This window comes from Orbicella faveolata, unplaced genomic scaffold (assembly GCF_042242905.1).
Source record: "Orbicella faveolata isolate gen_17 unplaced genomic scaffold, um_ofav_v1 contig_24, whole genome shotgun sequence".
Lineage (NCBI taxonomy): Eukaryota > Metazoa > Cnidaria > Anthozoa > Scleractinia > Merulinidae > Orbicella > Orbicella faveolata.
The window spans coordinates 22,195,179-22,222,500 of record NW_028301552.1 but is presented as its reverse complement, the minus strand read 5'-3'; the positions used below and the strand labels follow the sequence as shown (position 1 = coordinate 22,222,500).

Genomic DNA, 27,322 nt, shown 5'->3' with positions numbered 1-27,322 from the left:
TGCACACCAAGCGTGCACATTGTGGCTACAAGAGCTTAATTCATGAAGCGAGAAGAAAGTACTGGATAATAGGAGTCCGCAGCATGTCCAAAGCTCTCACTGCAAAGTGCATCACCTGTAGGAAACTTCGGAAGAAACCGCTAGACCAGCTAATGGGGCAGATCCCGTCCTTACGAGTGGCAGCAGGTTTTCCCCCTTTTTCGAACACCGCCATTGACATGTTTGGACCCTTGCGTATAAAGCTCAATCAGAAGACTCTGAAAGAAGCTCAAGTCGTAATATTCGCCTGCATGACAACAAGAGCAATTCACTTAGAACTTGTCAATGACAAAACATCTGATGCCTTTTTGATGGCGTTCCGTCGTTTCGCGAGCGTGCGTGGTCACCCGAGTGTTTGTTGGTCTGACTGTGGTACAAACTTTGTCGGTGCACAAGCTTACTTAAAGGAAATTATGCGGAACTGGAACATTCCCAAGATTCAAAGTGTTCTATCCGAGGATTTCTGTTGTGATTTCAAATGGCTATGGAATATACCTCACGCAAGCCATCAAAATGGTGTCGTGGAAACTCTCATCAAGTCTGTCAGACAAGGTCTCGATGCTACCTGCAACAGTCAAGCCTTTACCGAAGAGCAATGGAGAACATTTCTGTCGGAGACAACCTACATCATCAACGGACGTCCTTTGTATCCAAGTTCTAACGACATCTGGGAAGGTCCACCTATCACACCAAACGATATTCTCATGGGTCATCATCTCCCACTGCCTCAACCAGAATCTGAAGAAAGGGTCAACCCCAGACATCTTCTAAGAAGCACCCAAGATCGAGTGAACGAATTCTGGAAATGCTGGATGGGATACTTCGCACCAAATCTGTTACCACGAAACAAGTGGTTCCGAACCAGAGAAACTGTTGAAGTTGATGATTTAGTTTTGGAGTTGAACCCGAATCAGAAAAGATCACAGTGGAAGCTGGCTCGTGTCGTTGCCACGTATCCAGGAAACGATGGCCTGGTCAGAAAGGCGAGAATCAAGACCCAGAATAGTGAATATGACAGACCAATCCACAAGTTGTGTCTCATAGCTACCAAAGAGGAACTGAATACTTAATTAAGCCTATTCAGAGAAACAATGAACACTGACGCTATTTTCTGATGCTACTCATCATTGAACACTATCACGTTGTAGTCGTTGCTCAATTAGAACTTATTAATTAGACCTAATTTCCGCACTGGGGCGGAGTGATTTGCATGTTCATTTGGGTGTAAAAAAAAAAAAATTGAATTAATTATCGTCGGTAATTGCGAAATCGCCTCGACCACGCGTGGCGGGAAAAACAAGTCATGTGACTTATGTTTTAAAAGGAAAATCTTATCATGTAACGGACATTCGAAGTCAAGTCAATCAACAGTCGCGAGCAAAACATCAAGATAGCGATCAAAGGGATCCGACACCCAGGAACACAAATTGTAAGTTTCGAAATCGTTTGTCGCTTCGATTTAGAATGTTGTAAACAATAATTTATCTTGTAATTATTTCAATTTCAGTTGACTACGATGTAACCACGGACGCAATGAGCCGTGTCTCTAGTTCAAATAAATCTGACAACGTTTGATTCCTGGTGGGCTAATCTTCAAAGTAAGTAGCGCCTTTAACCGTAGGAGCGAACCACATGCAGTTCCGCGTATTTTTGCTGGTCAAGATCACCCAGGAAAAGAAAATCTTCGACAAAGCGAGAACCACCGCGTGCACGAGTGCGATTGTTTGATGTAAGCGTGCCATCGTCCCCTGTCACTGTGACAGGTAAATATTGTTGTCGGTATCTCTTTAAACATTCCTTGGTTAAAATCGTAAAATAATCAGAAGTATTTTTATGTTTTTCATTTTAATCCATAGCATCAACTTTCGGCCAAGCTTCTGGTGAGGAAAGTTCTATGGAGGTCCAACCGGAACTGTCATCCTCTCCTGTTGTTGTAGACTTCCCCGAGCCAATATACACTGTCACTGTCACAGGTAAATATTGTTGTCGGTATGTCCACCAGATTGCAGTACCAAAACTCTGAAGAAATCAAAGTACTCGCTGACTCAGCCATGATGTTTCAGCACGCGTGGCCTCGCATTCATGCGAAAAATGGTGACGTTGCATCCAACATGGCGGACTGTGATTAAGGCGAATGATGAATATTTCTACGTGCAACTATTCCAAAGTTCGCTTTCAAGTGACCGCTCCGGTTTCGCGCGCATATCTCACGTGACTCCTTAGCGACATTGACCAATGACGAAGTAGAATCAATCGCTAACAGAGTAAAAAGAACCTTGCCTTCGGTGATTGACAGTGATCAAACAGGCTTCCAAAAAAACAGGTTTATTGGTGAAAATATAACGCTGTTAAATAGTATCTTAAGTTACACAGATATCGAAAAAATTGAAGGACTTCTCCTTTTCATCGATTTTGAAAAAACCTTTGACACTCTTGAATGGTCTTTTATCGAAAAAACTCTAAAATATTATAACTTTGGAGGTTCTTTTATACTCTGGATAAAGCTCTTTTATACTGACATTAGCAGCAGTATACAAAACAATGGCTGGTCTTCAGATTTCTTTAATCTAGGTAGAGGTGTGCGTCAAGGCTGTCCCCTGTCCCCTTACCTTTTTATTTTATGCGCTGAAATCCTGGGGGCAGCAGTAAGACGAGATAAATTAATTCGTGGAATTCAAATTTCGGACAATGAATGCAAAATAAGCCAGTATGATACCACGCTTATATTGGACGGTACAAAGTCCTCTATAGAAAGATCCTTTTTGCTACTTAAAAAAGTCAACCTAAAAGTCAACTACGAGAAGAACGAGGCACTCTGGATTGGGTCTTTTAAAAACCGAACGGATAAATTAGAAATAAATCAAAACATCAAGTGGAGTTCTCGAAATGTCAAAGCCCTTGGAGTATGGTTTTCGATTAGCGAGAAAGAAGCTGTCATGCTAAATTACCAGGAAAAGAAGGAAAAAATCTCTAAAATCTTAAAAGTTGCTGGCAGCTTAGAAGATTAACTCTGCTAGGGAAAGTTACGGTTATTAAAAGCTTAGCTGCATCTCAGCTTGTTTGCATCATGGCATCTTTGCCATCTTCGCAATCTTATCTGAAAGAAATACATCAACTTCTGTGCAATTTTCTGTGAGATGGGAGAGGGGATAAAATTAAAAGAAGTGTGATATTAAACGAATGTAAAGATGGTGGATTAAAAATGTTAGACATTCGATCCTTCAATCATGCTCTGAAATTAAAATGGGTAAAGAAGTATCTTGAGGACAACAATCAAGCAAAATGGAAACTATTTGACTTTTTTATTAAACAACATGACGGTAAATTACTTCTGACTGGTAATTTGAAGCAAGCTAATGTAGCTGGTTTAAACATTCAGAACTCTTTTATCAAGGAAGTAATCGAAATCTGGTCAAATTTAATCCATGAAGAAAACCCAACACACTTCGGCAATGCGTCAATTTGGTATGAACGATCGTTACGTAACTAACATAAACACTCACGACTGCCAAGGAGCTTGGGATACCAATGCTTTTCCCAAACGCAAACGCAAAGACACATGGGAAAGCAAGCCTCCCCATGACAACTTGCGGTCTGTTATGGCGCGAAAAAGAAACATGGCGGACGAAAACAACCGTTCAAGCTAACAGCTCACTATATTTTGGGTTATATAAAGAATAGAAACATGCCGTGGGATTCGGTGGAAGTTGGATTAGCTGGAGGCGAAGAAACTGTTAACTTCGGACCCAGAAACGAGAGTGGTTCGTCCTTGTATCAAGTTGACACTTTGGCGAGCGTGTCACCAAGAGGGGAGGTGAGTTTTTAAAGCTTATCGAGTTCTTTTCCCTCCGTATGCTTACATCGAGAAGGTATGATTTATGTATCATTGTGCAAAGAAAAAGTGCGAGAACTGTCTTGCTCGCCGCCCGCCATGCCTATAAAAATTATTACCGAAGGTATGATTTCGAACCTTCACCTGTACCCCATCGCTGATATCGATATGGGACTCCCATTTGAGATGATTCGAGATGCCTGGGCAGCGGACAATTCGGATTAGACCCCGTAAGAGACTAATGTGGACCGGCGTCAAACTTTCTTTGGCTCCTGAAAGACAATGATGGCTTCAAATATTGGGTTTTGATAAACGCTCTTAACATGTCAAACTGATACCAAAATGAGCATTTTACACCCCCATGCGAGATGACAAGTGTCCCTGACCCTTTCACATAGGAGTCCTCCCCTCTGGCAATGGAGCTTGCACCACCTTTCAATTCGCCAACCCTTCTCCACAGGTAAAGCAATATCCAAAGCATTAATGTCGCGTACACCCCAACTTCAACATCTGTCATTTCCAGCTTAGCCCATCCCCTCTCCCCTGGAAAATAGTGGGGCATTTTCCCACACTGTTGATCCTTGGGGTCAAGCATTAGCCCTCTGCCCAATTACTGTGGCCACATGGTAATTACATAAATGAGATGCTAAACCTACAGAATGACTTATATGTTTTCACTATTACAGGAATTAAGACCTCAGTTACCTTAGAGTTGAGTGAAAGCAGGATGAGAAACAAGGAAAATAAAACATTTTTGAGTCACTACACTCCGGGGCATTTGAACAGCTGGTTAGTCCCAGCTATGGGGAATTTGCCAGTTTGTTAAATCAAAAACTGCTAATGGCCTGGGGGTTTGAAGGGGGGAAGGGTGTAGGAGGCATGGGTATACCTGTAATTGATTGATGTATTAACTAATGATGCATAAAATTGTGCCAAATTTGTTTTACTCGTTATTGTATTCAGGGCTATTGCTTCTCTGTGTTGAAAGATATGATGGAATAAAAGATTGGGTTAATAGCAAACCCTTTTACAGTTCTGTGAGTTCAAAATTTTCAAAGGGAAAATACTCCCACACCACCCTAATGAAGCGATGCCTTTGCTGTCACAATGGAAGGCCATAGTATTCTGAAATTTCACTCTTTGGTAACAAATGAACTTGGGAGCTCTGGACTATCTGATCAAAGGGATAAAGATATTTTAATGCCATTATTACCCCTGTGACATTAGACAACTGACCTGTTGTCATACTTACATTAGTGCTTAATTTACTAGGTTCAAAGCTGTCCTCGTTTTTGTGGAGCATCTTGCCCAGATGGGTTTTGCCTTGTGGCATCTTCACAAGTGATTATGCTCAATACAAGTTGTAGTGATATCCATGCCACTTTAAATTTTGGTGAGAAATGCTGTTTGTATGTTGTGATAAAGCATGATATAATTTTGTGATATTGGCATTACCTGCTACATGTAAGCCTATCAACAACAAAAGTGTTACTAAGGTATTTCATATCAGTTCACTGTCATGTATGTTCAGCAGGTTTACTCTATAAACACTCACCTGTGGCTTGTCAACATTTAAGTGTTTTTCTTTCACACTAACCCTCTTCAGCATTTTTCTCTATGACTTGACAGAATCACTGAAAAAGCTGCCTGACTACATGTATTTCTGAGATATTTTTGGGGGGCCATATAGAGTCATACTGAGTATCCATTCTAAACTGTAGTTCAATTATTAGCCTAAATTATACATGTATGTAAATAATTGTGTTCCTAAAATTATGTTCAGATGGTTTTGATATAAACCTTTGTGATACAGTTGCAGGGCTGTCATTAAGTTTTGAGTCACCTGTAGCCTCATTCTCTACACCTGTAGCAAACCTGTTACTTTGTGGTTGAATTCTATTAACAACAGGCAATTTCACTCGTACAATCAAGGGAAAATCAAGCGTACTCAACCATGACAGGTGTCACAGGTTACGACCCTTAATGGCAGCTCTGCAGTTGTATACATTTATATATATAGTTTGCAACCTGTGAAATGGATGTAATTTTGAAATTGTGATCAATTCATAACTGGAAAGAGTCTTTTCTTTGCAGAGTGTGAGATTGATTCTGTAGGTTGGAGTGAAGATTCTTTATTTCTTGCTATTGGAGAAAGGTAGGGAAAAGTTAAATAACAATAATCTTGCTCCATGTTGGCTTCTTCTACAATGGTAGTTTTGGATGGTAAAATGTATGCTCACCTGTTATGGTGTGAGCCATGCCATTACCTGTTCAACACACTTTATCCTGGACTTCACTTTGAGCCAAGTTGTAAAAAAAAAAGTATTCATTGGGCCAAGTGGCCTATACATGTACAGTGTATGTACACTGTATAGCTGAAGCTTATCCCAGGTTCTGTAGCACTAACTGACTGGAAGTATTTCTACTTTCCTCCCCCTATTGGATGGGATGCTAGTCCATCACAGGATTACCCACCAGAATTAAATTCCTGGGTACCCAAAGGTACACTTTGGTGGAGAGAGGCACTGTGAGAGTACATGTAGAGTGTCTTGCCTGAGAACACAATGCATTAACCCTGGTCAATGCTCAAGCCTGGACCACTCAATCCTAAGAGCGGCATGCTAAATATTAGGCCACCCTCCACAAGCCTGGTTGTAGCTGAGTATGATCTGTATTCGATGTAATATATAGATTTCGCAAAGCCTAAAAGCAGAACTCCTGGGTCTGGTTGTTCAAAGCCTGATTAAGCTAACTCAGGATAAGCGAGAATATTGATTTGAGTTTTGCAGTGAGGTTTTCTGTATTTTGTTTGGCCTTCTGTTTTAAGTTTGAATAATCTCAAAATACATGAAAAACATTTGTATACAAGAAAAAATTATACTTTGGCCAACTTTTAATTCTTGGTTAGCAGCGTTAACCAGCTTCCAAACAACCCAAACCTGTTTATAACAAGTTAACCTGACATGAGCCTGCGATCCAATTGTAAACCAGCACTTGGTCAGCGGTCATCTTCAAAATATGTGACCTCGATGAGCTCTAAACTTGAGCTTGCAGTATGGTCATGTGATACTGATCAGTGGATACCTTGTTTTGACAGGTGCCAACTGACCACAACATGGATGTTCAATATCTATTCATGAAGTACACTATAAATAAAGGCTGCATGTCTCTGTCAACCTATTAGCTGCAGTATGGGTGCTATCTTGGGCGACTCCCTCGTCGCTGTCGCTGTTGTGTGTATGCGCCCACAACCAATACCACTAACCAGGATAACCATGAGAAAATCAATTCATGGGTTTCTTTTTTCCCTCTATGAGTACGGGGCTCCACTTTCAAATTGAATTGAACAATTCATCTCCTATGAAGTCTTCCTATAATACCAGCACTGAAATGGATCCCAGCTGCCTCAAGGTAGCCTAGAGGTTAGTGCATTCAGGGCTCGAAAAAAGTGCCATCTGGTCATCTCTGGGACAAGTTAGTATATTTTCCTGTGAGCCAAGTAACTTTTCATTTACACTTGCCCAATGGATAAGGGCCTTGGCAAGTTGTCTTTCAACTAAATTAAAAAAAATTTAACTAAGACTTGCACAGGGCAAGCAAAATTTGAGAGCTGCTTGCCCTAAGGGCAAGCTAGAATTCAAGTTTTTTTCGAGCCCTGTGGCATGTATGTTGGGGTTTGTGTTAAGTTTCACTAGAATCTCTTTGTTTTTGTTTGTGAGCAATGCACTTTTTTCTCACAGTCCCTCCACCCTCCCCCTGCACCTGGGAGTTTAAGTGGGTAGCAGTGACCTGTTAAGAGATGTTGGCAGAAGGGAGGCAATCTGAGATGGACTTAGTACATCCTATTCAGGGTTGGGAGAGGTGGGGAGGGAAGTAGCAATTCTCTGGTTAACTTTGGCTTCAGGAAACCATCAGAAGCCCCTAGTTGGCTTGAGTGAGAAGCTAAACTTATTTCTGTTCTGTACATATACACATGGAAGATCAATAAAAATGCAATCTTTCATCATGTAGGTCAGGAACCTTTCACTTTGTCCACACAGCATCAAGACAGATTTTGTTTTCCCAGGTGAGAAGAGAGTTTATTAGGATAAATGCACTGTGGTTCAATGTTACCCATGGTCATCAAATGATTTCAGCAATGGAGAAATGTTACGGTTGTCAATCTAGATCTATTTAAACCATCAACACAGTTTGATGGCTAAATGATTCTTTGGTGCATATTAAAACATTGACATTACATCCCTACCCTACTGTAAGTGAGATCATGTATCCTTTGGATAAATACGGATTTCTGTTTTTACACCAAGTTTAACATTGTAAATGGAACTGCTTTTGCTTCTGTTTCTATTTCATAAATTGACCCTCATTTACTGGAGTTAATATTTAGCATCTTTGCTAAGTGAAAATGCTTCTTTAGTTTGAAAACTTTGATTTCAACCTCCCTGAATAGACAGGGCACCACTCTACCCATAATAACATTTTGTAACTGCTGTTTACAACTGTGTTTCTTTCTCTAGGAGCTGGAATGCATTGAAAATTCAGACATCACTTGTGAAAGTACCTTTCTTTCTATGGTGTTTACCACTCCAACATGTGAAGGTAAACAAACAGGATAAGTTCTGGTGGTGAAAATGACACTGAGTTCTTCTTTGGGCTGAAAGAAATAGAACTGTTGTAATTCCATGTAACAAGGTGGTCCTACCACATGGTTATGACATATTTTGCATATTCTTTTTATGTCAACACCAAAGGTGCAACAAGTAAAAGTGATTGGACTAAATTGAGTAGCTGCATGTAATTCAGGGACATTAACTTGACAACTGTATTCAGTTTCAAAACTGGTAAAGTGCACAGCATGAGGCCAGTGCTCCACCATACATGTATCTCCATTATTACTCCCTGAATTGTATGGGACTTTTTTTGCGCTTAACCATTGTTGAAATCAAATACAGTTGTCAAGTTAATCCCCATGAATAACATGCAGCTACTCAATTTAGTCCAGTCACTTTTACTCGTTGCACTTTTGGTGTTGACGTAAAAAAAAATATGCTAAATACGTTGGCACCATGTAACAGGACCACCTTGTTAATTACAACTATTTCTTTTAGCCCAGACAAGAGCACAGTGTGTCATTTTCTCCATCACTGAATGACATCAGTTTTCAATTTCAGCTATCCATCTTGAAAAAGTTAAAGGTGATCAGTTGTAATGGGATGACTGCATGATCATAAGTGAAGCCTTGGAGCCAGCTGGCTCATAGCTGCTGGAGCTTATCCCGGTTTCTGTAGCATGAAGCGGCTAGGAGTATTTTTACTCCCCCTGGACGGGATGCTAGTCCATCACAGGTCACTCCCCCACACTTTGTTAGGTTTCCCCAACAATTCACCGGTACCCATTTATACTCCTGGGTGGAGAGGGGCACTGTGACAGTTAAGTGTCTTGCCCAAGAACACAACACAGTGTCCCTGGCCAGGGCTCGAACCTGGACGGCATGCTCGCACCGGAGTCAAGTGCACTAACCATGAGGCCACTGCACCTCCTCCTGCATGATCATACCTGAGCAGTTATTGTGAAATAAATGGGCCCACAGGGAACCAATTTTGTTATTGATGATAAAAGACGAGAGATGTAAATTTTTAGCTTCAATGTAGGTAATGAAAGCCATTACCTCCCAAGCACCAGGCACTGGTGCTCTATCCACTGTGCCACAGAGAGCTCATGGTGAAAAAAAAGGCCTTTAATTTTACCATCTACACTGTTCTACACTGCACAGTGATGAAATATATGACATGATGATAAATCTCAGCTCATTAGTGATATCAGGGCCCGACACTAACTTTTCAACTGACTCGCCTAGTGGCTAGTGATAACTTAGATGTTGCTAGCCAGAAAAATGTTTTTACTAGCCAAGCGTTGAGGTTGGCTACCTTACTACATGAAATTTTCGAGACATGTTTATTTCATGGTTTGGGGGTGTGTATATTTTGTGACACTGAAATTCTGCCTGTCGTAACGGTTGAGGAAAAGGCAAGGGAATAGGCCATTTCTGGGTTTTGTAATTTGCCTCGAGAGCCTTTTCAAGTGCCTCTGTTTCAAAACGAGTCCTGGTGTGAAACTTTCTATATAAAAATAAGTGATAAACCTATTTTCATATGAATGGTTTCGAACGAAGACTCGTTTTCACACAGAGGTAGTGGGAAACTCGGAAATGGCCTCATAAGTGTTATGCAATGCACAGTAGGCTAATTTCATAAAATTTGTCTTTAAAGTTAGGTTGCTCTCAGAGCCGATCCTTTTCCTCAAGTTTTGGAGCCTAAAGGGGCTTGTGTTGTTGCTTCCCCTCAGTGCCTCGCATGTTACTCCTCAGGTTGTTTGTCAGTTTCAGTTTCGTAACCCACAGATACTCGTTTAACCTACTGGTTGTGGAGAGCCACTAGGAGGGTCAATTGTTTTGTCACGGACCCCCTTGAGTCCGGAGGACCTCTCAATACGGAGTCTAAAGCAGCGACGGTGTGTTTCCTGAAAAGTGGTAATGAGAACAGGACAGTGGAGTGCTCTATTCCATCTTCAATGCTATTGCTGGCTAGCGAACGCCTCTCTCTGTAGTTTTGCAGTCTTTTCTTGCTTTCTGCCTGATTCGTTCGCTTGATTTGTTCTCTGATTATGGAATTTCAAGTTGAACAAGTCAGAGTAAAGTGGTGACCTTCAAGGTTCCTTTTGTCGACATTGACCAGAAATATGGGCGCACAGCCCTAAGGTTGATTCGTCGACATGAGCGTTGCTCACGCAAGCTCGCACGCTATACCAACCCTCTCACCTTTCTCACAAGGTGTATTAAGAACCACATTGTTCCAAGAGATCTGTAAGTTCGGCCGCCAGTTCCCACCAGAGGCGCACACAGAGTCGCTGAACTAGCATCCATGAGATTCCTGAGGGAAAGAATCCGACTGACGCAGAGAGCCAAGGGAGATACGAAGAAAGAAGCCGAATCAACAGCACAGAGCATAACATCTGCTCTTTCTGCGGATGACGCTGCAGACGTGCTCGACAAGGTTAAATCCACTACCCAGCGAGTCTTTTATACCACCAAAGACCGTCAACAGCGCAAGTTTGAGAAACTTTTGCGAGAGAAACAGTCTTCTGTTTCTCCTACAACTTTTGTTGACAAAACAAAGTGGGTTATCAACTTGTCATCCAGGACCCTTAACGAAGCTGAGGTGTCCTTACTGAAGAAAGGTCTAAATTTCGCCGTGACTCCTACGAGCGTCCCAGCCACCGAGATCATCGCCAAGATTGAGTCAGCAGTCAGGCCACTAGATGCGGAGCGAGCAGACACAGTCAGGAGATCCGTCAACACCATCCTTCAACAGGCACAACCACCCACGCCCAACATCACGAAGGAACAGCAGGAGGCTCTTAAAAGCCTAAAAGAAGACAACTCCATCATGGTCCTTCCGGCCGATAAAGGTCGCGCCAGCGTAACCCTGGACGCTGACACATACCACGCAAAACTGTCAGCGCTAATTGATTCCGGACCGTACCAGCTGCTCAACAAAGATCCGACAGACCGCTTGACCCGGAAGCTATCTGAGAAGCTGCTAACCCTGAAACGGAGTGGGCACATATCAGAGGCGGTTTATAATAAGATCAGACCCCGACACAGACAACCACCTAGAATCTATGGTTTGCCGAAGATCCACAAGGCCGACACACCTCTTAGGCCAATTGTGTCGTGTGTCAACGCCTTTGCATACGACCTGTCTGCTTTCTTGGCTAACGTATTATCTCCTCTTGCAGGTAACTCGAACTTCACAGTGAAGAACTCAACTGACTTCGCCTCCACCATCGCCAGTGAAGAGATCCAGGACCACGAGATCATGGTGTCTTTCGACGTAGAGTCACTGTTTACCAACGTACCGATCGAGGGCGCCGTACAAGCCGCGCTTCAAAAAATGGAGAACGACGCAGGCCTGGCTGACCGCATGACACTTACACCAGTTCAAATCGCGGACCTCTTGGATTTCGCATTACGATCTACGCACTTCCAGTACAACGGATCGATTTACGAACAACGAGACGGCGCAGCCATGGGGAGCCCTGTATCCGCGGTTATTGCTAATCTCTACATGGAGATATTTGAAGAACAAGCAATAGAGTCCGCACCTTGCAAGCCTAAGATCTGGAAACGCTACATAGATGATACTTTCACCATCCTGGATCGGGATAGAGTTGACGTCTTCCTGCAACACCTGAACAGTCAACAACCATCAATCCGTTTCACCATGGAGATCGAGAACAACAACAAGATCACCTTTCTCGACACGTCAGTTTACAGAGAACCTGATGGCCGCTTTACCACCAGTGTCTACAGGAAACCAACACATACTGATCAGTTCCTAGCGTATGATTCACACCACCCTCAGTCAGTAACGCGAGGTATTGTGAAGTGTCTGTACGACCGGGCTAAACGTCTCGTGACCGAACCATCAGTAATCGCTGGAGAGAAGAAACATCTGTCTGTACTTGTTTCTAACGGATATCCCTCCTTTTTTGTACAGAAGATCACAAAGGCACGAACAACTCCAAGAAGAGGGCCTGTCGCGGAATTTAAATCCACCGCCGTTTTACCTTATGTCCAAGGAGTTTCGGAGTCTCTCCGCCGCTGCCTAGAACAACAAGGCATTCGCACCGTCTTTAAGTCCGACACGACACTTCGGTCACACTTAGTGCGACCAAAGGACACCGTCAACCCGGCTAAACAAGATGTTGTTGTCTACAGGATTCCCTGTGAGTGCGGCAAAGTCTACATCGGGGAAACAGGGAGATCTATGCAGGAGAGGATCAAAGAACACGACAGGGATATACGACTGGCCCGTACCCAGACCTCCGCCGTTTCTGAACACACCCACGAGACCGGCCACTATCCTATCTGGAATGAGGTCAAGTTTATTGATCGAGATCCTCACTGGTACACACGTAGGGTCAAGGAAGCTATTAGGGACCTTTGGCAATGACGACGAGAACGTGAACGTCACCGACCGGAAGTTGGGAAAACGAACTTCGATGCTACCACGCATGCCCAATCGAGCACGACTCGTCGTCCACATCTCGTTCAGGACGCCATTTGCCGCCATCTGCCGTCTTGTGGAGAACGTGAGTATGTTTTATTTGTTTTCTAATTTCTACTTACGTATCTTAGGGATTTCTTCAATCGAAAGGGTCGGTTAGTGAATAAAAACAGTGCCGAAAGTAATTTGATCGTACAGTGATTGAAAAAAACTTGATTTCTTTCGAGTTGCAGGTAGAAAGTAATGGCGGATGATGATAAAAGTACTGCAGGGTACGTGGTAGTGCTTTTATAAATACAAATCGCGGGTATTTCGTTATAGTTTTGTGATTTATATCAGTTGGAATTTTTAAGAAGATTTCTGGGCTTTGAAAAGTGTCCGAACTGCTTCGATCGACTATAAACTTAGCTTAGCTCTGAATCACTTAGCTTGACGTTGATTACAACACTGAATAAACGTTAATTGTTTGAGTGGATAATTTTTGCATTTTCAAATTAGCAGAACATTTGACATGTTTTGGCCAGCATTGATTTTCAGCCGAAGAAAATAAATTAAAACAAAGATTAATTTCCAAATATTTAGAGCATAAAAACTTTGAGCTTATAAATAAGCTTAAGTACTCAAAATTAAATTAATTTCACCATAGGATAAAGTTTATTGCAATAACACTAAGTAGAAGATGTAATTCCTTACGTAATAAAAATTGTATTTATTTTCAGAAATTATTCCATAAAGTGGTCAGAGGAACATGACCTTATGCTTTGTAGGGAGGTTCTTCTTGAGCCATTTAAGCACCCAAGACAAAGTAAAGAGAGAGGGGAAATCTGGGGTGAAATAGCACTAAGCTTAAATAGCATCACTTCACCGAAATTCAAAGTTAGTAAGCGCTCTGTGAGGGACAGGCTTACTCTTTTGTTTGCCAAATACAAAGAAAAGATGAGAAAGGAAGAGCAAGGTTCTGGCATTGCATGTGATGATGAAACAGAAATAGAGATAGCATTGTCTGAAATCATAGAAAAAGAACAGGCAGCTGATTTAGAAAAGAAAGAAAATTCAAATACCCTTGCTAAAAAGAATGAAAATGATAAGGCCTCTGCAGAAGAAAGTAGATTAAAAGCCATGGAGCGCCTGGGACAAACCAGAAAGAGGAATGCTGATACAAATTGTGATGAAGTTACTAAAAGAAAAAGCAGAAGAAGTACTACTGAAGCTGTGCAAATCCTGAAAGAGAAGTTCGAGAATGAGCGAGAAATCCAGAAGGAAGAAATTGAACTGAAGAAGAAAGAACAAGAAAATAGAGCCGCCCAGCATCAGATGCTTATAAATCAGCAGAGACAGAACCAGCAACAATACCAGGATGTATTGAGGTTCATGACTGAACAGCAGCACAGGCAGGAACAGCAGCAGCAAAATTTCCAAATGCTTTTCTTGCAACAGCAACAGCAACAGAGTCAAATACTCATGGGTTTGCTGGAAAAAGTCGTGCCCAAGACCTCATGAGAGAAAGGTGAAAAAGCAGTTAAGAAAAGCACATTGGGCAGGACACTTGCACACTTCATCCCTTGCGATCATGTGTTATCATTTTGTTAAGTGTTAGTGCTTAGAGGTTTTTTGGTGACAGTGCCTGGTGAGCTTGTTAGTTAACAAAATTGGTATTTCTTCTTCTTCTAGACTTGGAAAGTTGTGTTGTTTTTCTACAGGAAAAACGGGATTTTTTTAAAATTTTCCTTGGGACATAGAATGTTAACAGTAATCAAAGATATATACTTGAAGCTAAAGTAACTTAAGTGAATCTTTTCACTCCCACATTGTAGGGGTTGGCAAGTTTAGAATTGAAAAGATCAACGTTTCAAGTTTCATTTTGCTAAAAATACACTGAGAAAAATTGAAACAGCAGGACATGAAAGTAGTTCTGGATAGCTTTTAATTGGAATAGCAATTAAATATTAACATGGTTTCAACCCAGGTTTTACGTTTTAATAAATTCTACTGGGGTTTTGACATTGGAGCTGTCCTTTAGGGTTTTAGGAACTTAATGTGAAGATGTCCTCCATTTTGTTACAATTTAAGAATGAAATTGACGTACAGAAATCTTGAAATTACATTAAACAGCTGCTTTTGAGTGCTTTCTTGGCGAATGGGAATGTTATTGCTGTGTGGTCCTGGGATATTTAACCGTATTTCCTGGGACGGGGTGAGGGAGGGGGGTGGGGATGGGGGAACGTTAAATGTTTATAACATAATCTGTTTGTTAAGATGCGATAATTTATGCTGAACAATGGAACTGTTATCCATTGACTTGGCATTTCGATGGCAACAAAGCTTTGGCCAAATTTTCACATTTTGTGTTTTTTCTTCCTCTTTACCACACATTTAAGCTGTTTTGAAGATAATGGCCCTTCCCCTTTTATAAAAATATATTTTTATTTAAGAGGGGGGTGGTGGGAAACTTTGAGTCCACCTCCAGCTGGCTCAAGAAAAACAAAAATGCCCAAGCTAATTGGGGCTAAAGTGCCATTATTTGCAGAAGAGGGTGGTCTGTTTTTTCGTGTCTCTGCAGTGTGTGATGTCCCTTCCCTACATTCTATATTTTATTCCCCCTATTAGTGAAAGTATTGTTCCAAAGTGGGCGGCTCAATACCGAAATAATCACTGGTGGTATTACCGTAAAGGCATGTTATGGCATTACGAAGTAGTGCGCAGACAACATACATTTTACCCACACTGCTAAGTCCAATCTTCAAATTCTTCTTATAGTCAAGAAACTTAAACGAATTGATGACATCCCCGAAAAGCCATTCCACTGAAATCCTTAAAGCGCTCATAGCTTCGTTATAATCCTGCATGAGGGGTGCAAGTGGGACATGGCGAAACGGGGTTTGAAGATGCACACGGAGAGGGTATGCCAAATCTCCATATATGCACATTGGTTGACCTGCTGGAGAAAAAGCATGCCGTTGGAGGTCACGTAGTAGTCCAGAATCTGCTAACATCCCTGCGTCGTGTTTACGCCCCTCTAAAACGAAGAAAACAAAAATCAAAGGTGAGAACAGAAGTTGCTTAGAAAGTTTACATAACTAAAAACAATAACAAGAACTTTCTTCACAAAAAAAAACTCACCAGCTGGTCCATATAAATTTCCAATGACTCCATTTGGTAGAGACAACGATTGGAATTTCAGGGCATGGACCCTCTTATGACCATTGTAAACAATTCTCTGACGTTCATCAGGTCTTGAAATGGGTCTGACAGTCCCATCGACGAAACCGAAACAATTGTCGAGGGGGGCTCCTTGTCCTGATATAGCATCTGCATAACGCTGTAAAGCCCCATGGTTCAGAAGATCTTGATTCCACTGGGTTATAAGGTGCCCATGAACGTCATAGACGTAGTCGATCACATCATTTGTGATCAGACTTATTACAGAAACTGGTCGGCCAAATCGCGGAATCATGTCGCTGAGCCGGCATGGGTAGGCAACTCTTTTGAGAAGCATACATAGCCCTTCTATGTCGTCACAAATACTTCTCTGTTCACATCTCAACACCGGTAGTAGTTGGAGTGCTGCAACCAGGCGAGGGAGGTCTTGCTTCTCGACACGAAACTCTGCTTTGCATTCGGCGGAGTTCATAGAATCCAGATCGAATCGTTCGTAGTTTCCATAAGGAAATTCGGGATTTTTTGTTTTGAACGTATCGTGCAACAGCAAAAACTCTTCATCTGAGACAATGTTATCACCGTACATAAGTATAAGCAGGTCACGAAATTCTTTATGAGACATTTACCTGTTGACTGCCACAGAAAGCTGCAGTAAAGGACTCGTCCACGTAACCGGTGTGCTAAAGTGTTTATGTTTCCCGCCGTGGACGACGGTCCCGTCCCAGGCCTCGCTCGGTCATATACGTCGTCGTCCACGTTCTCGTCGTCATTGCTAAAGGTCCCTATTCACATAAGACATCACCCTAACAACATCAACAGGGATAGTGGAATTGAAATTCCTGAAGCATGGATACCCACGATCAAGAAACACAACAACAGGAGAACGGTACAACAGCGGACCACTGAGGGAACAGCTACTCGCCCGAACAATGGAACAATAGGAGGATCGAAATGCACCAATCACAGCCGACCTTTGTGATATAAATGATACCGTGCAATCAGTCGACCTTATCGCCTGAAGAGGACTAGCAGTAAGCAGTCTAAACGTCGCGATCTACATCTCAGTGACTACATCGTGAGACAAACGATAATACACTTTATTATGAGCTCCTATATATGTATGTCTTAACAGGTGATAAAGAAATTTTTAAAAATCTAAACTGAGGTGAGCTATAAACTCCATGCCAGTGTATCATCAAGGGGGGCACAAGCCTTCGAAGGGTAAATATTCATAGAATCCCCAATTAAGTGATGCCCAGTGTGGCATTCTGAAAGGGAATTTGTGCACTATGATATGACTGTTCCTTCCAGTGACATTCCCTGCAAAAAAAGTGTCTTTAATAACGTGTTTTCAGTAGGATACAACTTTTTGGATGAACAAAAGGGAAATATTAGCTGATTATGACCTTGCAAATCGATAGATTCTGATGGATCTATTGGATTAACGGCGTTCATCGATTTTTAAAATATCCATTTCCAAACTAGAAATCAGGGAAAAGCTAGTCACAAATTCTAGGCCCTCGGCCACGAACTAGGCTGGCTTTTCATCTAAATGACACAGCTATGTCTAATATTTGTTGCAGGTTTACCTAGCATATAAGACAAGACTTTTCTAGATTCGAATTACTAGTCAAACCATAAATATGAACCAAATTACGGATATTGCTCTAGATGTAAACTGCAGTACGACAAAGGTGAAACCTTACCTAATCTAACTATCTGAAACATGGAAAGTACATGGCTGTTCTTTCCACACAGCCACTCTGCACTTTGAAGGGATTGATGAGGTGAACCCCGAGCACTGAAGAACTGAAATTCCCCATACAAGAAAGCCACCTATTCTTGTGTCAAAAGGGCTCTGCTTCGCCATGCAGTGGCCCTCGAAAGGTCAATCAGCTAACAGTTCTGCTCGACAAATTTGCTTCAAAACAGAAAGTTCTCGCTCAAATTATTTCCCTGTTGAATATTTTGGCTTACAAAAAGTACCAAATAAAGATTCCTCGATATAATATAGACCACAATATTAACTTACCTAAACAAATGGGGCAGAACATCCGAGCAAAATTCTGCATTTTTATCAACCTCTTCGACTTCATCCATTGGACGCCATTTTAAATTTCATCCGAGCGAAACGTGACGTCACATTGGGAATGATGACTCAGCCAATGTTTTACTTAGACACACCCCCTCCTGCTCATATATGTTAAGCTTGGTTTATCAAAAGATTATCTCGAACATTTGCATTTGATGAATACTCAGCATCATGGTTGCAAAGCTCTTTTTCACTCTGAATATGAGCCCGGTTACCACCCGGGCAGGCCTGCCAAGCAAAACGAATTTCGGCTTCTGTTCACACGAAAAAATTTACCTCCTTGAAAAAAGAAAGCCTTGCGGAATTTAAATAAGGCGTAAATGGTGGTCTTTGCAAACAAAACTGGGATCCTCAGGTTAAGTGATATGGAAAATGAAACAGACAAGACTACATAATGTCACCTGACCTTCCTTGCTCGTCCAGTGATTGGGCTGGGACTGTTCATGTAAAGAAAACGTAACGAGACAACGACGTGAACAAACTGAAAGCCAAGATGTAACCGTGGACAGCTGTGTGGAGATGGCTGGGTCTCGTCAGCACGATAGCAGCAAAAAATAGAGCAACCAGCACCAAGGTCAATTTGCCATTACCATGTGTATTCGGTAAAGGCAATTGGCCTTGGTGATGTTGTTGCTCAATTTTCTACTGCACGAGGCTCAACCAGGTGGAAACAGCTCGCCGTCCACGGTTACATCTTGGTTTTCAGTTTGGTCTCTATAAGTGTCAGCCTTGCTTTGTTAGATCTCTACTGTTGGCTGATCTGATCTTTCACAGATCCTGCGTATACCAGCAGCAAGTTAACAAGACACTTTTTTTTCGCGACTGTCAAAACATTTAATTTCTGAAAAGGGAGTCTTTGCGGACTCACTTATGCAAAAAAGCTAATAGGCATAACAATAGGTTTTTGAGTGACGCATTACTCCCGGCCTCAGGTGCCGGTTCAAGAAAGGGAAACTTACAAAATACAGTCGCAGCTCCTCTTTCGGTTCAAATAATATTTTTACAGAGTGCACGAGAACAAAGAGAAATGGGAATCTTTTGTATCAACCGTTATTTTGAAGACTGGCATGGGTAAATTAAAAAGACAATACAAACAGCGGTGATAAACATTGTAAACCACCGCATTTTTATACTAAACTTGATTCAGTTTCAGTTTTTTTCCAGTTTTTTTATTATCGCACGCTATTTACAGAAAGAGATGATTTACAATAAACTTGAACTTGAAGATGGTGTCACGATGTCACCGAAATGTTCTTAAAAAAAAATGTAGATCTTTGTAAATTGGTTACTTGAGACATTTTTTCGCGCCAATATAAATTGAATAGGCCCTTTGCAGCTGGGGTCACGTGACCAAATTTTCCTAAAAATTTTTATATTATGGGCTATAACTTAAAGAATGCGAGAAATGGAAAGAGCGCATCGAAAATACCAAAATGGCAAAGTTTTAGGCCTCTGGAATTAAGGAGTAAGTTTATACGACAGTTTGAATTTTCGGAAAATTTAGAGGATTTGTAAGTAATATGTTGCTGGAGAGCAAGGTGTTGCTCTCCAGCAAGTTTTTCCATGCAAATCTTCTTATTCTTTTAAAAATTCGGACCGTCATAAAATCTCCTTCTTTAATGATGGGGGCCTCAAACTTGACCATTTTGATATTTTCGACATGCTTTTTCCATTTCTGGAATTCGTTAAGTTGTAGCCCATAATTTTATGAAAAATAGGTCACGTGACGGCTTAGCTGCAAAGGGCCTATTGTTATGGCTCTCTCTCATTCTTTCATTGCAATCATTTCAAGGGGGCGGTAAAGCATAACATTGGTATGACTACAGGCGGACTTTTTTCGTCTCGCGCTTCGCGCTCAGTTTCGTATGATTAGTTTCGTATGATAGGCAACATAAAGCACTTAATGAGTGACCCCAAGGGAAGCAGTGAGGTTTGTTTCACGCTACGACGAGTATTGAGGTCGAGGGGAAACAAAACTCTATTTTCCCGCAGGGCCAGTCAAAAGTGTTTTGTTATACCTCCCAACTCAAAAACAGAAAAAAAAAACTGCAAAAGAATGATTTGCTTGGCGCCAGCTGGCACAACAAATTTGCCGCGGTTTAAAGGTGGCTGTTGTCGAGGTATTGAACAGGTACGAGCATAGTCTAGCAGGAAGAAGAAAGATAAAACCGTTTCTTTTTTAGAAAATGACTCAGAAAAAATACTCGAGCAGTCTCAGTCTGCAGTCGAGCGAGACTAAACCAAACAAAATTGATCTTGGTGAGCCGAGAACCATTGCTTTATCTCGAATTTAACAAACCCAATGAACAAAATGTTTATGAGATTAATTTATTGAAAAAATTCAACTTTTCTCAGTCTCAAAATAATTGTTGACACACTGATTGATATAAGGAATGAAACATCAAAACAGCTTCTTAAAATCAGTTAAAATAACGTAATCTTGCTTTCCGATGCGAATGTCCCAGTCCGTTTCAGGGCACAGCAGCGAGCAAAGTATAGCTCACTACAGCTCACGGCCGACTGTATTGCAGCTAAAAGGTGTCTCCGACACTATTTCAAACTGATTTGAGAATCACCAACCACAGAGGACACGAATTTCCACCATCACTAACGCTCCTTTCATTCAAACCTCGAATCGAATGGCCTCCAGGTTGACCACAACCGCAAGTTTTCCGAGCGTATTTTTTGAACTCCTGCAATATTCAAGGCAACGTCCAAGCTTTTCGGCTCACAGTGCTGCTCTGATGACAAAAACCGACTTCACTTTTCAGCATTTTCTTTAAGATTTGTAGATTTCGCAGTTCAATTCTGCTTTCGCTGTAAGTTTTCATTCTACGAGAAGTGACGCTCGAGTCAAGTTTGACAGTGGCGTGATTTTCCTGGACCAATCACAATTCTTTGCTACGCATAGCAACCAATGAGATTGCTTCATTTTGTAAAGGCAATAGATTACCTCAAATGGCTTTTTTCGTGTTCACCAAAGTGGGCAAAGGTTGGCTTTCGAGTTACGTTGAAAGACTTTGAAATTGAAAAAAAAAAGCTTTATCTGTAGAAGTTTCTTTCGTTATTATATCAAACAAATAGATTCCATTTTGCGGTGCGTCTGTTCAGTAATAGGGAGCTTAAGCAAACCACGACGACGACAACGTGCACGTCACAAAACAAAAGGTTTAATTAAATACCTGTGCACGTGCGTTATAAATCGCTGTACATTTCTTTGCCGTCCTCTACAAAACAACAACGTGAAATGACCAAGTTCTGCGTCGTCCACGGCTAATTTTTCGTATTTCCAGTTGGAATTGAACGCCGTCGTTGCATATTTAGGTTGAGCACGTTTTCAGAGCCATTGGCGTACCCAACAGATCTAGAGAATCGCGAATTTCGTTTGTAAAATATAAATTCATTTTTTTACTAGTCGTCGTCCTTGGCGTCGTGGTAGTCGTTGCTTAAGCTCCCTAATAGATCACAGAAGACGTCAAAATGTGGTAAGAACATCATTGACACACTCGGCTATCGCCTCGTGTGCCATTTTTTTTGTTCTTACCACATTTTTACGTCATCTGTGATCCATTACTGAACAGACGCACGGCAACATGGAATCTATTTGTTAAATCTACGCTGATAGCGTAGACTATGAGTAGTCCCTCTTTTTCTCAGTCCGTCGTGCGTGACGCGACAGAAAACCACGAGAAAAAAAAAGGCCGCTCGAAATCCTGGAGGTGAGGAGCGCTCCTAGCCTCCAGGATTGTAGTCTATCGGTAGTGGGATAGTATCAAGCAGTACAACAGACCGTTTGTTTGGGTTAGCACAACCCTCCAAGTTAACTTTTTTCCTTAGTGGCCATTTAGCCACCGACTGTTCAGGTTTGGTTGCCAGTGAAAAATTTTAGTCGCCAAAATATATGCATAAATTAATAATTAATTAATAATAAATAATAATCTTATTATTATCTAACTGTATTATTTCCAAGTAAATTGACGTCCCGTTCAGTGAAAGAACTACCTAATGTTGATTCAAATATGCTTTTATTGGAATGATTGATGATCAAATGAAATAGTTTCTGATCACAATGAAAAAGTACTATATTATTGCAACAGTGTTGTGAGTTGATCACAGTTCTCATTCAGTCATTTTAAATTGATTGGCTTTCACTTTCAATAAATCTTTTACAATGGTTATAATAATGCAAATGCACATGCCTTCAAATAGCTCCATCGATTTACAAGTGACACCACAAATATCAAAAACCAAAGGTTCAGACTATCTTCATTATAAACTCTTGCGTGAGCATGTATGAATGAAACGAATGTTTACCGCCATTTTTCCCGCGAAAATATTTGATGAAAATTAAGAAAAAAAGTCGCTTTACAAAACACAGAAATATTTGTGTATATCTTTTATAATTCACACAACAGGAGCAGTGCAAACGACACATTATACCAAATTAAAATAAGATAGCCTCATTCGCAGCCGAATGGCGGAAAGTTTTCCAATGTTTATCAAGGCGGCATCAAATTCTTGCTGAGACCATAAAGTGAACACTATTTTTACCTTACCGCTTATGAACTTTTTTAAATGTTCAACCTCGTTTTCTGCTTGAATAAGCAAACGAAAAACTTCATCTGAATATTAAAGACTGTATTGAAATGGACAGAAAAGTTAGCGTTCAAATTGTTTGTCGTTTTGAATTTAATATGCGAACCGCGGAACGCGAATACTCAACGCGAAAATACTTTCACAAGTTTTAGGGCAATCACTAAGACGGATATTTTTTATTGATGAAATCTTTGACAATTTAAAAATAAACCCAGGTTCGTTCACACAAGTGAAATTTATTTACAACTGCGAGCCGCTTTTCATCACAGTTTTTTTTATTTATAGAATCCCCCGTGCTTGCGTTATCAAGTTTGCTGTAAAGTCAAGTATTTTCGTGTCCACTGAAAATACGTCTCTCAAATACATCTGGATGTTTCTCAAATATATTGTGGATCCTGTCACCGTCGAGCTTTCCAAGCTTTTGCAATTCCTCTTCTTTTCGATGGCAACTGACCGGATTGCGTGCGTTGTCTGACGCTTCCAGTAAAATTGTCACATGCCAAAGTTCAGTCGAGTGGAACGAATTTCGTCGCGTCCCAAGCTCAACTGAATGCAATTCCTTGATCTTTGTTTACCGTGTAACATTTCATTTTATTCAGTCTCCATTTCTGTTGGTTAAAATCCCACAACAACTAGCTTTGCAAAGTGAATTCTTAATGCTGAGAACGTTTTTCTTTTCGCTCCGGATGATAGTCCGCTCAAGCTGCTGACGCATAGGTCACGTTAATTTTAGTCGCCGAGCTGGCGACTTGCGTTCTAATTTAGTCGCCAGCTCCAAAATTCTAGTCGCCATGGCGACTAAAATGGTCGCAACTTGGAGGGTTGGGTTAGCAATATATGTACTCCTAGTCATTTCATGCTACAGAAACAAGAAACAGAAGTCAGCCTGATGGACAGCCAGGCCCCGGCGGAATGCAAGACGAATTCAGATTAAATACGATAAATCAGCGGCCAAAGTTTAGTCTTTTAGTTTTTGGCCTTTTCAAAAGGATTACACGTACTCGCAGATTGGTGGCTACTTCATTTGACTATTGGATCACATGACCGGCAGTATCAGACAGGCAATCTTTATATCTATGGAGTCATTTTGGCTGGTTCCCTTGTCCTCTCTGTAACTATAGCAACAGTGTTCATTGACGCTTTGTTAAACTCCTCTAAACACTTACATAATTCCATGATGTCGGCGGTGTTAAAAGCTCAGGTTTTGTTCTTCGACACAAATCCAGTTGGACGAATGATAAACAGGTTTTCACGAGATATTGGCATCATGGACGAGTTGCTGCCAGATGTATTCCTGCAAGCTGTTTAGATTGTTCTGCTTTGTATCGGAGCGGTCGTTCTGCCATCTATCCTGAACCCCTGGCTTATTCTGCCGGCCACCCCACTCATGGTTCTGTTTATGTGGTTTGGAAGGTATAACTTAAGGACGTCACGTGATCTGAGGCGACTGGAAGGAGTAAATCGAAGCCCAGTGCTCTCTCATTTTAGTGACACGTTGGAGGGACTGGTAACTATTGGCAGAAGTAAGAAGGAAAATGGGTTTCTGGAAGAATTGTACAGGTTTGAATTCTAAAGTCACGTTAATAAAATAACTTCTCTCATTAATGTGAGTTCATCTTAATTTTGGGTTATGTATTGATGATGAAATGGACAATGTAATGAAGTGTTACACATGACGAGGTAGTCTTTTTCTCTTTAAGGCGTGGAAGGTTTCTATGCATTACTGTTGGTAGGACAGCAGGGGTGCTCAGCTTTATCTAGTACTATTTTGTTTATTTATCTCCGGGTTTCAAGACGGTCACGATCAGTGCTGGCTCTGGATTCTGTCCACAAACAGATGGCTAGGACTTTATGTGGACGTGATCTGCGTCACCTTTATGACGTTAGTTCTTTTTCTCGCTCTCTACACTCAATCAGGCTCAGGTAAATCTGGAGATGTTGTGATCCGTGGACTCAGCAATTTTTACCAATTCATTGTTGTACTCTAATCTCAGACCAACAGTATTAGCTTCATTTATAAAACTGTTGAAAGTACGTGTTACGTCTCTTATCTACTATAAGACGAAACACAAGGAAGGAGATGGTGGGGAGGCGATTCTCAATTGTCCGTAAATTTAGGACAAGAGAGTTCACTTCTTTTCTTTATTTGCTTTTGTCCTAACCTTCTTTCAGAACACTGTACAAAGTACATTGTACATTGTACATTATACATTGTACCGACCCGTGTGAACTTAGATTGATCTGTTTAGAAGAGAAACTCAAATCCTTACTTACGTGGGAAAGTCCGAGTCGGAAAATGCAGGCCGTACTTTCCTGGTCACAAAATGTGGGGTCATAGTGCGTGTCAGGCGCGTGGAAACTGGGAATGACAATGGCGACTGCGCATGAGAAATCTTGATCTTCCGCGAACAACCAGAGCGAACAACGTAATAAGAAAAAATGAGGTGTTTTGTGAAGAAGGCTTTGGAAACTGTCGTACGTTTTAGCAATGGGTCAGTCCATGAATTCTGGAGTTTGAAAGCTAGCCAATTTGACAAAGCTCATACTAGTTCTCATGGACACCTCAGGTAGTGAAAAATTAAGAATCTTCGCGAACAGCACTTCGAAGTATACCTGACGAACAACAAGCAATTGGATAAAGAGGACACTCAATGAAGCAACTTGAGAATTGAATAGTAAATGTCTAAGCGTGACTCTTGCGTGAGATATCCAGATTATTCTATTTGTTTTATTGTTTTCAATACTTGTCGGGTCATATTTGATATTGCGATACGAAGCCCCAGTAAATGCAGTTTGAGCGTCCAGGTGGATTTAAGAATCCAGTTTTGGAGTTATCACCAGTATCAATGTCTGAATTTACCTGAAAAAATGTCCACTAATTTTTGGCATATCTTTATATTTGCAGGTATTACGGCATTATCCGTTGTATACGCTCTTCAGCTTGCAGTAGATACGTCTCAATACGGAGTGAGACAATGTTCAGAAGTTGAGAATTACATGACGTCAGTTGAACGTGTCATCTCATATACTCACATTGAGAAAGAGCCTGGATACGCTAATCATTCTCAGCCTCCAGAAAATTGGCCGCAAATCGGCCAAATAACAGCAAAGAACCTGGGTCTAGTGTACTATCAGGGTGGACCAGAAATACTAAAAAATGTCAGTTTTACTACATATGCGCACGAGAAAATTGGAATTGTTGGTCGCACAGGAGCTGGCAAGTCATCATTGGTTTCACCTCTCTTTCGCATGCCTCAACCATCCGGTGACATCATTATTGATGACATTAACATCAGGAATCTTAACATTCAAAGCTCTCGTCGAGTGATGTCAGTTATTTCCCAGGATACAGTTCTGTTTACCGGTTCACTGCGCATGAACTTAGATCCTTTTGAGGGGCACGACGACAAGGAACTCTGGGATGCATTGGAAGAAGCGAGTTTGAAGAGCATGGTGAAGAGATTTCCACAACAACTGAGCGAGGAGATTAAAGAATGTGGGGCAAACTTCAGCGTTGGTGAAAGGCAACTTCTCTGCCTGGCTCGCGCATTGTGGAAAAAAACCAAGATCATAATAATGGATGAAGCAACAGCAAATGGGGATTACAGAATTCGCACAAAATTTAGACACTGTACTGTCATTACAATTGCACATCGACTGAACACCATCATAATAATAATAAATAACAAGAGAAAATGAGGGGACAGAGAGGGACATTGAGGGCGTTGGCTGGGATATGTCGATTCCACTAAAGTTATTTTTAGTTTTAGACGGAAACGGAAGTCTATTTCCCGAGACGTCCGCATGATACCTTTTACCCGCTGATCAGGGAATTTTGAAAGGGCGGTCTGCGTGGAAATACGTTTTGTCAGTAGAAGCGTCTAAAGAACTACAACCTATTTGGAATAAAAGCGCTGGGTGAAAGAAATATCAAAGTTTTTCCCCTGAAAATTTGAATCAAAGAAATCAGCGATGACAACAAGAAAGAATTTGTTTGCTTCCATTTGTATAACAACATGCAGAGAAGTATCGTATTTCTCGATTTTGAAAACATATATAACATGGAATACTGTTTCAAGCTGTAGCGATCCTGATACCTCTAAACGCACCGACGAAAGAAATCGTAGCCCACCGAAGAAAACTATTTTGGTTCCCACGGCAAAACTATTTTTGAACCCAGCAACAGGAGAATATAATTCTGGCCGGGATGCAAAACAGCTCGGAAGGTAGCTAACTGAAATATTTTGAATCTAGGAACCAAAACAACTCGAAACCTAGCGATTAGCGACAGAAATCAACTTGAATACTATACCACAACAAAGCAATTCCCAACCATGCGACAGAAGTCTATTTGAACCTCAACATCGCGGATAAAACAATTCGGAGTGTAGCGATCAGCCTAGAAAATAACTCAACAAAAAAACAGCTCAGAGCGAAGTGATCAGCGACAGAAATAATGTTGAATAGCGGTACAGTGACAAATTGAAGATAGCTCGCTGTGAAGCGACCTGCAACAGAAATAACTTGAACTCCAGC

At 41.2% G+C, this 27,322-nt stretch overlaps 4 protein-coding genes and 1 pseudogene across 5 annotated transcripts; 4 read left to right on the top strand and 1 right to left on the bottom strand.

Annotated features, from left to right (window-relative positions):
* Positions 1-83: 83 nt before the first annotated feature.
* Positions 84-1,109, top strand: LOC149110896 (uncharacterized). The gene has a single exon (XM_089292343.1). The coding sequence runs from the start codon at positions 84-86 to the stop codon at positions 1,107-1,109; it is 1,026 nt and encodes a 341-aa protein (XP_089148469.1).
* Positions 1,110-3,629: 2,520 nt separating this feature from the next.
* Positions 3,630-26,721, top strand: LOC149110893 (ATP-binding cassette sub-family C member 4-like). Its single transcript, XM_089291767.1, has 6 exons — positions 3,630-3,853; positions 5,144-5,264; positions 5,966-6,026; positions 7,883-7,937; positions 8,389-8,470; positions 25,692-26,721. Exons 1-6 carry the CDS (start codon positions 3,725-3,727, stop codon positions 26,483-26,485), a joined length of 1,242 nt encoding a protein of 413 aa, XP_089147893.1. The 5' UTR covers positions 3,630-3,724; the 3' UTR covers positions 26,486-26,721.
* Positions 12,547-15,077, top strand: LOC149110895 (uncharacterized). Of its 2 annotated transcripts, none has more exons than XM_089291770.1 (3): positions 12,547-13,061; positions 13,181-13,211; positions 13,659-15,077. In XM_089291770.1, exons 1-3 carry the CDS (start codon positions 12,635-12,637, stop codon positions 14,437-14,439), a joined length of 1,239 nt encoding a protein of 412 aa, XP_089147896.1. In that variant the 5' UTR covers positions 12,547-12,634; the 3' UTR covers positions 14,440-15,077. The 2 variants fall into 2 exon arrangements, with proteins under 2 accessions (XP_089147896.1, XP_089147895.1); XM_089291769.1 differs by having other exon boundaries at positions 12,890-13,024; positions 13,173-13,211.
* On the bottom strand, positions 15,543-16,585 carry LOC110052633 (uncharacterized). The gene is made up of 2 exons (XM_089291774.1): positions 16,060-16,585; positions 15,543-15,955 (listed from the first exon to the last, which is right to left on the bottom strand). The coding sequence occupies exons 1-2, from the start codon at positions 16,568-16,570 to the stop codon at positions 15,543-15,545; spliced, it is 924 nt and encodes a 307-aa protein (XP_089147900.1). The 5' UTR covers positions 16,571-16,585.
* On the top strand, positions 20,094-24,359 carry LOC149110894 (ATP-binding cassette subfamily C member 4-like; annotated as a pseudogene).
* Positions 26,722-27,322: the final 601 nt, after the last annotated feature.